Source organism: Giraffa tippelskirchi, chromosome 7 (assembly GCF_054371585.1).
Source record: "Giraffa tippelskirchi isolate mGirTip1 chromosome 7, T2T-mGirTip1v1.2.pri, whole genome shotgun sequence".
Classification (NCBI taxonomy): Eukaryota; Metazoa; Chordata; class Mammalia; order Artiodactyla; family Giraffidae; genus Giraffa; species Giraffa tippelskirchi.
Window position 1 is genome coordinate 114,769,135 of NC_137281.1, and position 16,438 is coordinate 114,785,572.

General features: G+C 43.8%; 1 protein-coding gene across 6 annotated transcripts in view; it reads right to left on the reverse strand.

Moving 5' to 3' along the window:
- The window catches only part of CGNL1 (cingulin like 1), a 224,016-nt gene that overhangs the window by 87,802 nt on the left and 119,776 nt on the right, over positions 1–16,438 (reverse strand). For all 6 annotated transcript variants that reach the window (XM_081510097.1, XM_081510100.1, XM_081510101.1 and 3 more), the window contains 3 exons: positions 15,233–15,381; positions 9,494–9,629; positions 1,726–1,938 (listed from right to left, as the gene is read on the reverse strand). In XM_081510097.1, the coding sequence (XP_081366223.1) occupies positions 1,726–1,938; positions 9,494–9,629; positions 15,233–15,381 (498 nt within the window). The remainder of the gene's footprint in view (positions 1–1,725; positions 1,939–9,493; positions 9,630–15,232; positions 15,382–16,438) is intronic.

Consider the following 16,438-nt stretch of genomic DNA (forward strand, 5'->3'; position numbering starts at 1 on the left):
GGACACAGACAAGGGGACAAAAGCACACACTGTCAACCTGCAGATGGCCTGTATTTGGTCTACGTGATCCTTTTATTGTCTAATGTGAAGCAATGCTTAAAGTCAGGAGCCTAAATCTTTACAGATTATCTCATTCCCATACAACAACGATACTTCCTCACCTACCATCATTCCCTTCCCTGCTTATAACATGTGACAGCAAAGGACCTAGACGCTTCCAATAAAGTCTCCTGCACCCTATGTGTGCTGTAAGTTTAATTTTCCTTAGAGTCAAAACACTGCAAACCTGCCAAATATCATCCTCAACTACCCTTCAATGAATAAACCATGTTAACTCAAGCTTTGATGTAAGGTCTGAAGATAATAAAGACGTGATGGGTCCAAAGGAAAATTTTTACTCAGCAGCCTGTTGGCATGTTCCCCAAGCAGCAGCAGCACATACAGGCCAAGAACAAAGACACCAGGTTGCTGCACAGAAAGAAAATGAGATGGAAAAAACAGATATGTCCCTGAAAAGCACCGAAAATTCAATCAGTTTCACTTTTCTCCCTCAAACGAAACCAAATCTCAAAAAAGTTAAGATAGGCAAATGAACAAGAGGCTTTTTTCTTAAACTATCTCAGTTATAATAAACCCAAATCGACTATTTTTCCAAACGTTTTACTGTTATACAAACAAATCCATTTTTCACTTCTTGTCATCTGCAATTACTGTGCTGTAACTGAAGATCAGTGAATCACTATGGAGTGTAGGGGAAAGAGGACTGACCAGCTCTGAGCTGTTACTGTAATCATCACAGAATAAACAATATCAAGAGTTCTTTCTTCATCATCTTTAACCTATATATGGCAGAGAACATAAAAAATTTACACTGTGTAATTCCCCTCTTTCCCTAAAGATGGCATGACATTTCAAAACATTTTCCCATTCATTTCCCCCTTTTTTTAATCAGCCAATTCAAGGCCAACACCAAAGACCTCAAAATAATTTAGAATCCATTTGTAGGAGCCAAGAATTCAATTAAGAGAAAAATTATCTTGCAAAGGTTTGGGCAATTCAGCTCATTAACCCTCTTGTAACTGTGCTGAGAAAAGAACTTGAATCATCTAACAAAAGGCTTCACAAGTAAGAAAGAACAGAGTGGGGCAGGGGGGAAGGATGCCAGAAACACGGGTCCTGTCTGCAATCCTGCCCCATCAGCAAAGGCAGCAATGCCCTAGGAATCCTGGAAGGGTTCACTTCTGGGCCTCTAAATCTCACCATGTGCCAGAGATTTTACGCAGTGTCCTTAAATTTTTTATGTTTATGGACTTAAGGTGGTCAACAGCATAACTGCTGAGTTTACTGTTTGTGAACGAGGTCCAGATCAACAGAACTTTCCTGGTGGCTCAGATGGTAAAGAATCTGCCTGCAGTGCAGGAGAATCCAGGTTCAATCCCTGGGTCAGGAAGATCCCCTGGAGAAGGGAATGGCTACCCACTCCAGTATTCTTGCCTGGAGAATCCCATGGACAGAGGAGCCTGGTGGGCTTCAGTCCATGGAGCTGCTGAGAGTCAGACACAACTGAGTGACTAACACTTTCACTTTTCACTTTCTGGATCAATGATGGGATGAAACTGAGTTTCACTCTGTCATAAAAAGGAAGGCAAACAACAGACACAGGTTTGGGTGAGGTGGTCCTGGGCCTCCTCTGTGCCCCGCCTGCCCGCTCTGGCCAGGACCCACCTTAGTGGCCTCCTCCACGCTCTCCCGCAGGGCCAGCAGCTCGGCGTCATACTGCTCCTTCAGCTTGTCCATCTCCCGGTCGTGGCTGGAAACCTCTTCCTTCAGGGCTCCCTTCAGCGCGGTGAGTTCACGCTCCCGCTTCCTCAAGAGGTCTTCCTGCTCCTCTTTGGCAATGAGTAGATGCTGAAGGTCCTGCTTCGCCTGCAGGAGCTCCTGCAGAGAGAACACACGAGCAAGGAGGTGAGGACACAAGCGTTCTGTTGAGCGGCCCTGCGCCTCCACCTCAGCCCCTGCATGCACGGTCACAGCCTCACCAGACCTCCCTATTTTCTCCCCCACACGCTACATACTCCTCTCTTTCTCTTCCCCTTCTCACAAGCCACCATATCCCTTGATTCCACTATCTTAGCTTTCCTGAGATTTAATTTGAGGGAGAAAAGGGAAACTGGTTTCATTGTTGATGCTCTGAGGTGCCAGGTCCGTGTTTTCCATCTCACTTCACTTCAGTGCAATGGTCTGCAGTCCCTGCTAGTGGCCTTCATGAGCTGTTGCTTTGTCGGCGGGCAGGTGGGCGGGGGGGCATGCAGATGCTGACTTGCTGGCCTCTCTTACTTCACTCCCAGAACCCTGAACCCACAGCCCAAGTCCTCAGGATGCCTCTGCTCCATTCTGAGAGGGATAATAGTCACACATTCTCCACCTTCCCTGCCTCATAACCTTACTGCTCACGAGCAAAGTCACCAAACTGGGGCAGCAAGTTCCACTACCAGTGGCATCACCTCAACACAATTGTGCCCCGCCTAAGCTGGGCATTCCTCTCAGGTCACCATTCCTTGTCAGACTTGCTCAGCAACCCTCAAGCTCAGGCTCCCCCTGCCCCACAGACATCCCTACTGTGCACTCAGCCAGGACTTGGGCTTGACCACCCAGCTCCTCTGCATGCCAGGCCTCCTCCTCGCCCCAAGCCACTTCACAGACAGCCAGCTTCCTCCTCACCAGCCTGCTCCAAGTCTTTACTGATCAGACGTCTTCTTTTTCTCCTGTCTTTTTGTTCCTTTCTGTTTCCTTGAATCTATGTCCTTTTCCTCAGGGGACAAGAATCCTCTCAATCAAGGGCAAAAACAAACAAAATACACACAAAAAAAACCAAGCTTTCCACCAAACTTTTGAAAGTATAATTTCTATTCACTGTATGTACTTCTTGATCACCTTAATCTCTTGCAAATGGCTTTTGCTCCTATTCTACTACCACTGTTCCATCCAAGGTTGGCCTCTTCATCTCGACATCCAAAGGCCTCTGCTCAGTCTTCACTTTTCTTTATTCTCCTTTGATCCTCTTTGGGGCTTCCCAGCTGGCTCAGTGGTAAAGAACCCATCTGCCAATGCAGGAGATGCAGGTTCAATCCCTGGATTGGGAAGATCCCCTGGAGGAGGAAATGGCAACCCACTCCTGTATTTTTGCAGGAAAATTTCCATGGACAGAGGAACCTGGAGGGCCACAGTCCATGAGGCCACAAAGAATCAGACATAACTGAGCAACTGAGCGCACACACAAGCTTTGACCCTCTGCACCCGCCCCCTTAGAATTCTCTTTCCCTTGCAGTTCAAAGATACTACATGCTCCTGTTTTCTTCCCTTGGGCCACTTTTTCTGTGACAATCTTTTCTGGCTTTTCCCTCCCTCTTCCTAAAAAGCTAAGATGATCCCCAAGAATGTGACTTCACATTCTTCATTCTTTTTTGGCAAGTTCACCTAGTTTTGTTTCGTTTTCCAACTATTAATTCTGCATAAATAACTCCCAAACCTTTACCTCCAACTCTTATCTGAGTTCAGACCTGCAAGACTCAGCCATCTGGATGTCCCTCAGGCACCTAAGATTCAAGAGGCTTATGTTTCTCAGTGAATTCATCAAGTCCCTTCCTCTCCTCTTCCTTTGTTCACTACTCTCGGGGACAACAGCACCTGCTCAGGAGCTCACAGGCTCCGGAGCTTGGCAACAACCTTGATCCCTCTCATCCTTGTCCCTCATGACTAAATAGTTCTGTAACATCTTAGATCCTTTTCCTCCCCTCTCCAGGGTTAGGCTCTCCTCACCTCTGGCCCAGGTGGTTTGCAGGAGCTACCCAACGGCTCCCCCACCTCCAGTTTCTTACCTGCAGTCTATGCCATCACCCACAAGGTATCTTCTGTCAGGGGCGTCCTTCACCCCTCTTGGTCCCATCTGTCTCTGTCTTTCAGAAAACCTCTAAAGACTCAGATACTGTATGACCTACTCCAAGAAGTCTTCCTTGAATCCCCTTCCTGAATACCCAACCTCACTTTAGCTGGGCTTCTCACAGTACTTAATACTTTTAGCTTGCAGTCCTTGTGTCTAGATTCTATTTGCTTATCTCTCTCAGCTCGTAAAGAATCCGCCTGCAATGCAGGAGACCCTGGTTCGATTCCTGGGTCAGGAAGAACCCCTGGAGAAGGGAAAGGCTACTCACTCCAGTATTCTGGCCTGGAGAATTCCATGGACTGTATAGTCCATGGGGTTGCAGAGAGTCAGACACGATCGAACGACTTTCACTTTCACTCACAAGATTATCAACTTCTTGAAAAGAAAACAGATCTGATTTATATTTTTGATGTGTGGATCGGTGATAGCTGGGAGCAGGCCTGTTCTGGGCATATATCAGCATGGACAGTACAGCAAGAGTCTGGAGATGTCAGAATTCTAAACTCATCCATTCTTTCACTGGTAGTTCATGAGTAAATACACATCCTGTCCTCTCGGAGCTCCTGTAGAACTGGAGGAAGGGCTGTCACCTGAGAACTGAGGTCTCAAGAGAGAAAACTATTTTGCATTCAAGAGGTGGGTCAAAAAAAAAAAAAAGATGTGGGTCACTGATGAGGGGGTGACACTATTTGTATCAATTTAAGAATAACCAACATTGGAATTTCCTTCCTTTGCTCTAGGGCCGGGGTCTCCAACCCCCAAGTCACAGACTGATGCTGGTCTGTGGCCTGTTAGAAAGCAGGCTGCACAGCAAGAGGAGGTGAGCAATGGGAAAAGCTTCATTTGTATTTACAGCTGCTCCCCATCACTCGCATTATGACCTCAGCTCTGCCTCCTGTCAAATCAGCAGTGGCATTAGATTCTCATAGGAACACGAACCCTACTGTAAACTGTGCGTGTGAGGGATCTAGGTTGTGCACTCTCTATGAGAATCTAATGCCTGGTGATCTGAGCTAGAGCTGAGGCAGTGATGCTAGCACTGGGGAGCAGCTGCAAATACACATTATTAGCAGAGTTTGACTGCACAGAGAATGTAATAAATCTACTGCTTGCAGACTCATATCAAAACTCCCAGATGGGACCATCTAGTTGCAGGAAAACGAGCTCAGGGCTCCCATTGATACTGCATTATGGTGAGTTGTATAATTACTATAAATTATATCACAAAGTAACAACAATAGAAATAAAGTGCACAATAAATGTAATGCACTTGAATCAACCCTGCCAACCCTGCCCTGGTCTGTGAAAACACTGTCTTCCACAAAACCAGTTGTGAAAAAGGTTGGGGATCATTGCTCTAGGGCATGTACATACATTAAATCAGGGGAAAGTGAAAGTTGCTCAGTCGTGTCTGACTCTGCAACCCCAAAGAATTCTCCAGGCCAGAATACTGGGATGGGTATCCAATCCCTTCTCCAGCGGATCTTCTCAACCTTGGACTTGAACCAGGGTCGCCTGCATTTCAGGCAGATTCTTTATCAGCTGAGCTACCAGGGAAGCCCCATTAAACCAGGGGAGCCTCTGCAATTTCAGGGTGGAGCTGCACTGTACAGACTGAGACTTAGTTCCTCAAGAATCTAGCTAGCAGGTATTAATAAGCTCAGAAGAAACTTCCAGAGAAATCATCCAGGTAACTAGAGCAACTCGGACTCTTCCAAAGCACCAAACACAAAACACATAAGCAAATTTTATGAAAATATACCCCATTCTGCTACTTATCAAAGGAGATGCCCTGTGGCTTCCACTGTCCAGTTCAGGGCTATTAGAAACACACACACCCCCATCACTGTTGCTATTGGCAACCGTTCTGGGTCTTCCTGGAGCCTCCTACCAGCTTCTTCACAGCAGCCCTTGTGAGCCTACTCCTATTTCCTGCTCTTACTCTCACACATTTCTCAATTGTTTGACGATAAGGCAGTTCCTCTTCCCACACTTATCTTTTCCAGGATGTATCTGTGTTTCATGTTGCCTTTTGTGTACCGCCACCAACGCATGTCAAGAAACTAAGTTTTTATGGTCTATTCTACACCAACATGCTGTTATCTGTGACTGAGGCTGCTGCTTAAATGGACTCTGCTGTACAAATCCAATCAGATTACACCTCACCGTATCACTGAGTAACACTTGAAGCTTTCCAGGGTAGAGTCCAAAAGGCACAGGGAGATTTCAAAAACTTCATCACCTCTGAGGCTTTACTGTCAATTATATCAAGCCAAAGAAGTGAGAGAAAACATATTGCTGCTTTCTAGTCACTCAGTTGTGTCTGATTCTTTGCGACCCCAAGGACTGTAGCCCACCAGCCTCCTCTGTCCGTGGGATTTCCCAGGCCAAGAATACTGGAGTGGGTTGCCATTTCCTTCTCCAGGGAATCTTCCAGACCCAGGGATCAAACCTGTGTCACCTGCATTGGCAGGCGGATTCGTTACCACTGAGCCACCAAGGATGCAAGAGTAAAACATATAAACCTCAAAATATATGCAAACATCCACCAGAGATGCACGTGCCAGTCTGCAAACTCCCATCAAAGAAAACAAAGGAAAACTCTGGGCATGCAGAATCAGCATCTTCAAAACCTATACACATCCAGGCTAGCTTCACATGAAGCCACAAGAGATAAAGACCTAGTATGGATGTATATTTGGGGGTGGATGGGGAGGAGTAGGGGAGTTAGGCTAAAAAGACTGACTATTTGGTACTTACTACATAATAAGAATTATGCTAAGCACTTCTAAAAATCATAGGAGATGAATACTATTCTCATTAATTCAAAAAAAAACCGAGTTCTGAGATGCTATTAATAACATGCCCAAGATCAACCAACATATATAGAGCCAAGATGGGACCCAGACTGGATAACAATTCTGGTTCTTTCCACCGTACAGCCTCTGCAGGCCTGACAACAAAACTACACACTCAAAAGAGGCTGAGGAGCAAGCAGTGTGGCTGTACTCTGTCTCTCGGATGCAAATGAACAGGGTACTAGATTCAGTTGGAAGTGCCTAGAAGGAGGTCTACCTGTTTAAATTGAAGCAAAGAAATTGCCCAGAATCTGAAAAGACAACAAGGAAAGTTGAGAAGAAAAGGAAGCATGCTCTGGGAGCTGGCTGTTAACAGCAACAAGCCAGAGGCTGTCCTGACAGTAGGGGCACAGAAAGACGCAGACCACCTACCCATAGGTATTCCATGTCAATAGGAGAAAAAACACTGATCTAGACCCTTTGCACAAAAGCTTCCACAGAAGCCCTTGCTCATTGAAAAAACAAGTAAAGGTCATATACCAAAACTACAGCTGACAATCCAAAAATCAAACAAAAAAGAAAGAAAAGAAATGGGAATTCCATGACAGTCCAGTGGTTAGGACTCCTTGCTTCCACTGCAGGAAGTACAGGTTTGATCTCTGGTCAGAAAACTAAGATCTCACATGCTACATGGTGTGCCCTCCCCTCAAAAAAACATACAGCTGACAAAGAATTATGTCATTTTTTTCCACAGAAAGATTGCCTAGAAATTGTAACACAGCTGGTAAGAATCATCATTTTCTTTACTGTGTATAATATTCAGTAACATCACTTCAAAATAAGCTTATACTTATTTTAGAGATGTTTTTTCTGAGCACCAGTCTACCGCTAAACCAACATGATTTCATAAACAGAATATTTTACTGATACCTAAGTACTTGCACATCTTGGTAAATGTCAGGGATAAAACATCATAGGATTCTGCTGGCCCATCCGTCCACACTATCAGTTCAGTTCAGTTGCTCAGTCATGTCCGACTCTTTGTGACCCCATGAACCGCAGCATGCCAGGCCTCCCTGTCCATCACCAACTCCCAGAGTCTACCCAAACCCATGTCCATCAGAGATGATCTTCAGTAATTAGAGAACTCCACTGTCATGAAGCTTAGAAAGAGGTCTCATTTTTACCCATCACTACCAAAACACAGGGAAACATACTCAGGGTCAAAGAAATGACTGACTACTTGAGCTATAATTATTTTTGTATCTTAAAAAAGAAATTCAAAACCATCAGTTGGTTACTTAAGAATAACAAAGTCATTCTATTCTTGGTCAATTATTAATATCTGGCTTATCCTACGAGAATAGGTATTTTCTACTATGTCTTTCTTCTTTCTTTCCTTTAATCTTTTTTTTTTTAAATAGTGATTCTATCCTCTTTTCATGCTGACTCCATATAGAGGCCTAACATCATTTAACAGAATGTACAGTATTAAAAGATTATTTCATGAAAAATCTGCATTATGCAGGCCTCACAAAATACAGGCCTTCAAGCTTTTCCAAGCATTCAAAAGCAGACGTGTTTAATGTTCGCTGAGTTTAAGAGTCTATTCTAAGCCAAGTCCAATGGAAAAGTTGGCTACAACTATAATCTGTTATCAGATTCCCCCTGGCCACTTTTTATTAAGATATGAAGAATAAACTGAAAGTGATGAGGAGCTGGGGTCTATTTAATTTGTGATACAAAAAACCATAGATCATTTTGTAAATGTCACTGTCATGTCAAAGGAAACTGATAAAAAACAGTGAGGACAATTTTCCAGAGGCAGAGAACCCCACTTTGGCACAGAGAAGCTCACTGTGTCCTAACTTATCTTGCAGAAAGGCAGCAGTAGAAGACATAGCCCCCATTACAAGAAAGAGGCAAATAACCAGAAAGCCAGCAACACCAGGAACATTTTAAGAAAAGATGTGCTCTGTTTCCCTTTCCTGAGATTTCATTATTAGCCTCCGCCTGAAAACACATCACCCAAACTGAAGCTCATATCACAGTTGCTGTGTACCATGTGTAAACATGTGTTAGTCACTCAGTCGTATAAGACTCTTTATGACTCCATGGACTGCAGCCCCCCAGGCTCCTCTGTCCATGGAATTTCCCAGGCAAGAATACTGGAGTGGGTTGCCATTCCTTCATCCAGTGGACAATTTGTCAGAATTGTTTACTTTGACCCATCCATCTTAGGTGGCCCTGCATGGCATGGCTCATAGCTTCACTGAGTTATGCAAGCCCCTTCACCATGACAAGGCTGTGATCCATGAAGGGGATATGATAATACTGTGGTTATAAGAAAATAATCTAACTATTTAAATGCATGCTGAAAAGCTTAGGGGTGCAATGTGGGAATCTGTAAATTCCCTTGAAAAAGTTCATCAATATGAATAGATAGATGAATTTAAAAAACAAACAAAAGTTGAACGGACGGACAGAAGAAAAAATGGAGTAAATACGGAAACATGTTGACAACTGTTGGATTTGGACTGGGACTCTATATGAGTTAACACATTATTCTTTCTACATTTCCATACGGTTGAAAATTTTCCTAAGACCAACTATTGCATATGATGCTGTCACAAAAGGGAACCATATTCACAAGTAGAACAAGCACACAACAGACAATGGCTCCCAGTTCCCCCACCCAATCCCATACCGTCCAGACAGACAGGGCCTCTCTTGTCACCTGGCCCCAGCTTACCTCAATCAGAGCCCCCTTCTCCCTGTCCTCGGATTGTTTCGCACTGTCCAATTCATCATGCATTTCCGAGAGCTGATCCTGGAGATCTCTGATTTCAGTCTGGTGCTGCTCCCGTTCCATCTTCACCTGGAACAGCCTGGCAGAAAAGGAAACCCATGAGAGAGATTCTCCTGGTCTCTGCTTATTTTCATCCAGTCTGCTTTCAGACCTTCAGATGGTCAAGTAGAGTCATCTAAGTCCCCAAGTAGCCTCCCATTCTCTGTTCTGCGCTGAACAAAATATCACAAACCAGAAAGGCACTGGTAAGAACTATACCTACAGTCTAACTGCCCAAGGAGAAGACAAGTGAGAACTCAAGCCAATGTAATGGGAAAGGTTATACAGCGACATTTCTTCCCCAAAAGGAGACCACAGGGTACTAGAATTTGGATAGAGAAAATAACGAATTAGGCCATAGAGCACAACTTTTATGATAAATATTTTCACTAAAGCCACCTGACTCTGTACCACCCCACCCTCATTACTCCAGACCAATAGAGTCAGCAAATTATGGCCCATGGGCCACTCTGGCCCACTGCCTGCTTTTGTAAATAAAGTTTTATTGGAACAAAACCATGCTCATTCATGTATTGCTTACGGTCATTTGCACAATACAATGGCAGAAATGAACAATTTCATATGGTATGGTCTATAAACTCTAAAATATTTACTATCTGACAGAAAAAGTTTGCCAACCTCTGTTCCAAATTAAACTCACAGCTGTTCTACATTTTTTGTCAAGTCTTTCAGTTCAGTCGCTCAGTTGTAGCTGACCCTTTGCGACCCCATGGACTGCAGCACGTCAGGCTTCCCTGTCCATCACCAACTACAGGAACCTACTCAAACTCATACCCATTGAGTCAGTTTTGCAATCCAATCATCTCATCCTCTGTCGTCCCCTTTTCCTCTCGCCTCCAATCTTTTCGAGCATCAGGGTCTTTTCAAATGAGTCAGCTCTTCGCATCAGGTGGCCAAAGTATTGGAATGTCAGCTTCAGCATCAGTCCTTCCAACGAATATTCAGGACTGATTTCCTTCAGGATGGACGGCTTAGATCTCCTTGCTGTCCAAGGGATTCTCAAGAGTCTTCTTCAACACCACAGATCAAAAGCATCAATTCTTTGGCGCTCAGCTTTCTTTACAGTCCAATTCTCACATTCATACATGACTACTGGAAAAACCATAGCTTTGACTAGACTGACCTTAGTTGGCAAAGTAATGTCTCTGCTTTTTAATATGCTGTCCAGGTTGATCACAGCTTTTCTTCCAAGGAGCAAGCGTCTTTTAATTTCATGGTGGCAGTCACCATCTGCAGTGATTTCGGAGCCCAAGAAAGTAAAGTCTGTCACTGTTTCCACATCTATTTGCCAAGAAGTGATGGGACCGAATGACAAGATCTTAGTTTTCTGAATGTTGAGTTTTAAGCCTACTTTTTCACACTCCTCTTTCACTTTCATCAAGAGGCTCTTTAGTTCTTCACTTTCTGCCATAAGGGTGGTGTCATCTGCATATCTGAGGTTATTGATATTTCTCCCAGCAACTTTGATTCCAGCTTGTGCTTCATCCAGTCCAGCATTTCTCATGATGTACTCTGCATATAAGTTAAATAAGCAGGGTGACAATATACCGTCTTGACTTACTCCTTTCCCGATTTGGAAACAGTCTGTTGTTTCATGTCCAGTTCTAACTGTTGCTTCCTGACCAGCATACAGGTTTCTCAGAAAGCAGGTCAGGTGGTCTGGTATTCCCATCTCTTTAAGAATTTTTCAGTTTGTTGTAATTCACATAAATGCTTTGGTATAGCCAATAAAGCCAAAGTAGATGTTTTTCTGGAACTCTCTTGCTTTTTCGATGATCCAGCGGATATTGGCAATTTGATCTCTGGTTCCTCTGCCTTTTCTAAATCCAGCTTGAGCATTTGGAAGTTCATGGTTCACACACTGTTGAAGCCTGGCTTGGACAATTTTGAGCATTACCCTACCAGCGTGTGAGATGAGTACAATTGTGCAGTAGTTTGAGCATTCTTTGGCATTGCCTTTCTTTGGAATTGGAATGAAAACTGAGCTTTTCCAATCCTCTGGCCACTGCTGAGTTTCCCAAATTGAGTGCAGCATTTTCACAGCATCATCTTTCAGGATTTGAAATAGCTCAACTGGAATTCCATCACCTCCACTAGCTTTGTTCATAGTGATGCTTCCTAAGGCCCACCTGACTTCACATTCCAGGATGTCTGGCTCTAGATGAGTGATCACACCATCGTGATTATCTGGGTCGTGAAGATCTTTTTTGTACAGTTCTTCTGTGTATTCTTGCCACCTCTTCTTAATATCTTCTGCTTCTGTTAGGTCCATACCATTTCTGTCCTTTATTGTGCCCATCTTTGCATGAAATGTTCCCTTGCTATCTCTAATTTTCTTGGAGAGATCTCTCGTCTTTCCCATTCTATTGTTTTCCTCTATTTCCTTGCACTGATCGCTGAGGAAGGCTTTCTTATCTCTCCTTGTTATTCTTTGGAACTCTCCGTTCAAATGGGTATATCTTTCCTTTTCTCCTTTGCCTTTCAGTTCTCTTCTTTTCATAGCTATTTGTAAGGCCTCCTCAGCCAGCCATTTTGCCTTTTTGCATTTTTTTCTTGGGGATGGTCTTGATCACTGTCTGCTGTACAATGTCACGAGCCTCCATCTGTAGTTCTTCAGGCACTCTATCAGATCTAATCCCTTGAATTTATTTGTCACTTCCACTGTATAATCATAACAGATTTGATTTAGGTCATGCCTGAATGGTCTAGTGGTTTTCCCTACTTTCTTCAATTTCAGTCTGAATTTGGCAATAAGGAGTTCATGATCTGAGCCACAGTCGGCTCCTGGTCTTGTTTTTGCTGACTGTATAGAGCTTCTCCATCTTTGGCTGTGAGGAATATAATCAATCTGATTTCAGTATTGACCATCTGGTGATGTCCACGTGTAGAGTCTTCTCTTGTGTTGTTGGAAGAGGGTGTTTGCTATGACCCGTGCATTCTCTTGGCAAAACTCTACTAGCCTTTGCTCTGGTTCGTTCTGTACTCCAAGGCCAAATTTGCCTGTTACTCCAGGTGTTTCTTGACTTCCTACTTTTGCTTTCTAGTACCCTATAATGAAAAGGACATCTTTTTGGGTGTTAGTGCTAGAAGGTCTTGTAGGTCTTCATAGAACTGTTCAACTTCAGCTTTTTCAGCATTACTGCTCAGGGCACAGACATGGATTACTGTGATATTGAATGGTTTGCCTTGGAAACAAACAGAGATCATTCTGTCATTTTTGAGACTGCATCCAAGTACTGCATTTTGGACTCTTGTTGACTATGACGGCCACCCTGTTTCTTCTCAGGGATTCTTGCCAACAGTAGTAGATATAATGGTCATTTGAGTTAAATTCACCCATTCCAGTCCATTTTAGTTTGCTGATTCCTAAAACGTCAATGTTCACTCTTGCCACCTCCTGTTTGACCACTTTCGATTTGTCTTGATTCATGAACCTAACATTCCAGGTTCCTATGCAATATTGCTCTTTACAGCATTGGACTTTACTTCTATCTCCAGTCACATCCACCATTGGGTGTTGTTGCTTTGGCTCCGTCTCTTCATTCTTTCTGGAGTTATTTCTCCACTGATCTCCAGTAGCATATTGGGCACCTACCGACCTGGGGAGTTCATCTTTCAGTGTCCTATCTTTTTGCCTTTTCATACTGTTCATGGGGTTCTCAAGGCAAGAATACTAAAGTGGTTTGCCATTCCTTTCTCCAGTGGAGCACGTTTTGTCAGAACTCTCCATCATGACCCATCCATCTTGGGTGGCCCTACAGGGCATAGCTCATAGTGTCATTGAGTTAGACAAGGCTGTGGTCCATGTGATCAGATGAGTTAGTTTTCTGTGACTGGTTTTCAGTCTGTCTGCCCTCTGATGGAGAAGGATAAGAGGCTTATAGAAGCTTCCAGATGGGAGAGACTGATTGAGGGGAAAACCTGTGTCCTGTTCTGATGGGCGGGGCCATGCTCAGTAAATCTTTAATCCAATTTTCTGTTTATGTGCAGGGCTGTGTTCCCTCCCTGCTGTTTGACCTGAAGCCAAATTATGGTGGAGGTAATGAAGATAATGGTGACCTCCTTCAAAAGCTCCCATGCAGGCACTGCTACAGTCAGTGCCCCCAGCCCTGCAGCAGGCCACCACCAACCCACGCCTCTGCCAGAGACTCCTGGACACTCACGGGCAAGTCTGGGTCAGTCTCTTGTGCGGTTACTGCTCCTTTCTCCTGGGTCCTGGTGCACTCAAGGTTCTGTTTGTGCCCTCCAAGAGTGTGTTTCCCCAGTCCTGTGTAAGTTCTGGTGGCTCTATGGTGGGGTTACTGGCGACCTCCTCCAAGAAGGCTTATGCCATACCCAGGTCTACTGCACCCAGAGCCCCTGCCCCTGCAGCAGTCCACTGCTGAACCATACCTCCTCAGGAGACACTCAAACACAGTAAAGTCTTCACTACACTCTAAATTTCGGAGTTTTTTTCTTTTCAACCTCTTTTCTGAAATTAACCTCTAAGAATATTTTAAAAGCACACACCACACCATCAAAATGGCAAAGGTAACGAAATGCTTTTATGATACAATGTCCTATTGTTCTTGAATTTCCCTCTAGGTTTCACTCCTGCTTAGCCTCTCACATAAGGCTTCTGTCATGGCCAGTGGACTTCACTGCACCATTCATTTCAGACCTTCGTTTCAAGTCCTTTTGTCACAGATTTTTTTTTTTCTTCAGATTAGAATACAATTTATTGAGACGCAGCTCACACATTCAGACGTCCCACATGTTATACATGTTCATTCTGTATTTCACACAGATTTAATCAGATATAAATCACTCACAATGAGGTATTCAAAGTATTCCTTTGTATATGCCCCATCTGTTCATATGACATACACATTCATTTAGACATTCTCCTCATACAACTGGGTCAAGTATTTTACTTGTATGTTTTTAAATCACTGCTAGAATCCCAACAAGCACATAACTTTGGGCTCTCTGGTTTCTTGTTCATGGATTTCTACATGTGGACAGGTTTTCATCTAGACAGACTCTTTAGATAGGATGGGGATCTTGTGCAACAAGAGCAAGTGGGAAAAAAAACGGTGGTGGATCTATTACTAATCTTTCTGTTTCAAATCTCTTGAAATGAATAAAATGCCCACTGTCACAGATTTTAATACAACAAAATGGCAGGGCCGTTTGGGCTTGACTTTCTCTCCCTAAAGACGCAAAAGAAGTATAAGCACTGGTCACAAAAGCCAGCATTGTCCAGGATAAAACTCTGAACCCAGAAGACTGTGGAGGTCACGTGACATTTGCTTTGTAGAGACTGGACTTGGGCTCTTAAGCTATCTCTAGATACAAGACTCAGGATTCCCAGCTGCTCACTTACCTGCCACGAGATCCACTTTAAGGGCTGAAATTCTATAAAACATCCTTTGAGGTGCACAAGTAATTTTTAAATTCTGCTTACCAGTCTACACGTCATCGGTTTTACAATTTTACAAGGGTAAGAGGGAGAAAAGGCAGGTTCAGCAGCCCCTATGAAGATCTGGAAGGTTGCGGAGAATTAAATGGACAGAAAGAATCTGGCTCCATCGGCCCGGAAGCCTGGGGTGGGGAGGGCTCAGATTCTGGGCCCACACTTACTCCTCCAGGTGTCTCCGGAGCGCCCCTTCACTCTCCTCCAGCCGCTGCTGCAGCACAGTGCTCTCCTCCACCTTGCTGTCATGCTGGCTTTGTAGCACTTCCAAGTCTGCTTTCATCCTGTCTCTCTCTTCTTTGATGTTCTGTTGATTCTAAAACAAATGTGTGTGAGTTAAAGTACCTCCACTGTACATTAATGTCACCCCACTGAATCCTGCATCTCAGATGGACTCTGATGAACTCCATGTCTCTGCACCTAGATTACTAAACAACCTGATGGAACTGTGCAATTAAGGCATAGGAGTTCGCAACTAGAAAGAATACTGAACGCTTAATGAACTGTAATACTTCTAAAAGAAAAACACAAACATATCTTAATCACATTCTGCTGTTTCTACTACTTAGTCCAGACATTTTATAGACATTTAGTTTCTAACTTGCCTGTCTGAATCCAACAGCATTTCTGCTACTCTATCAAAGCCAACATTCTCTACATGCTTTGGTTCAGTTCAGTTCAGTAGCTCAGTCGTGTCCAACTCTTTGCAACCCCATAGACTGCAGCTTCCCTGTCCATCACCAACTCCAGGAGCGTACTCAACCTCATGTCCATCAAGTCAGTGATGCCATCCAACCATCTCATCCTCTGTCATCCCCTTCTCCTCCCGCCTTCAATCTTTCCCAGCATCAGGGTCTTTTCCAATGAGTTCTTCGCATCAGGTGGCCAAAGTATGGGAGTTTCAGCTTCGCATCAGTCCTTCTAATGAATATTCAGGACTGATTTCCTTTAGGATGGACTGGTTGGATCTCCTTGCAGTCTAAGGGACTCTCAAGAGTCTTCTCCAGCACCACAGTTCAAAAGTATCAATTCTTCAGCACTCAGCTTTCTTTACAGTCCAACTCTCACATCCATACCTGACTACTGGAAAAACCATAGCTTTGACTAGATGGACCTTTGTTGGTAAAGCAATGTCTCTGCTTTTTAATAGGCTGTCTAGGTTGATCATAGCTTTTCATCCAAGGAGCAAGCGTCCTAATTTCATGGCTGCAGTCACCACCTGCGGCCATGATTTTGGTTACTTACCAAAAAAAAAAGTCTTCGGAAAATAGGAATTAAATACACAGGAATTTGCTCAGTAATGGGAAGAAAGTTTCTTTTGGGAAAAAAATTGTTTTCATTTCACTTGGGCAACCCAAGGTATTTTAAAATAC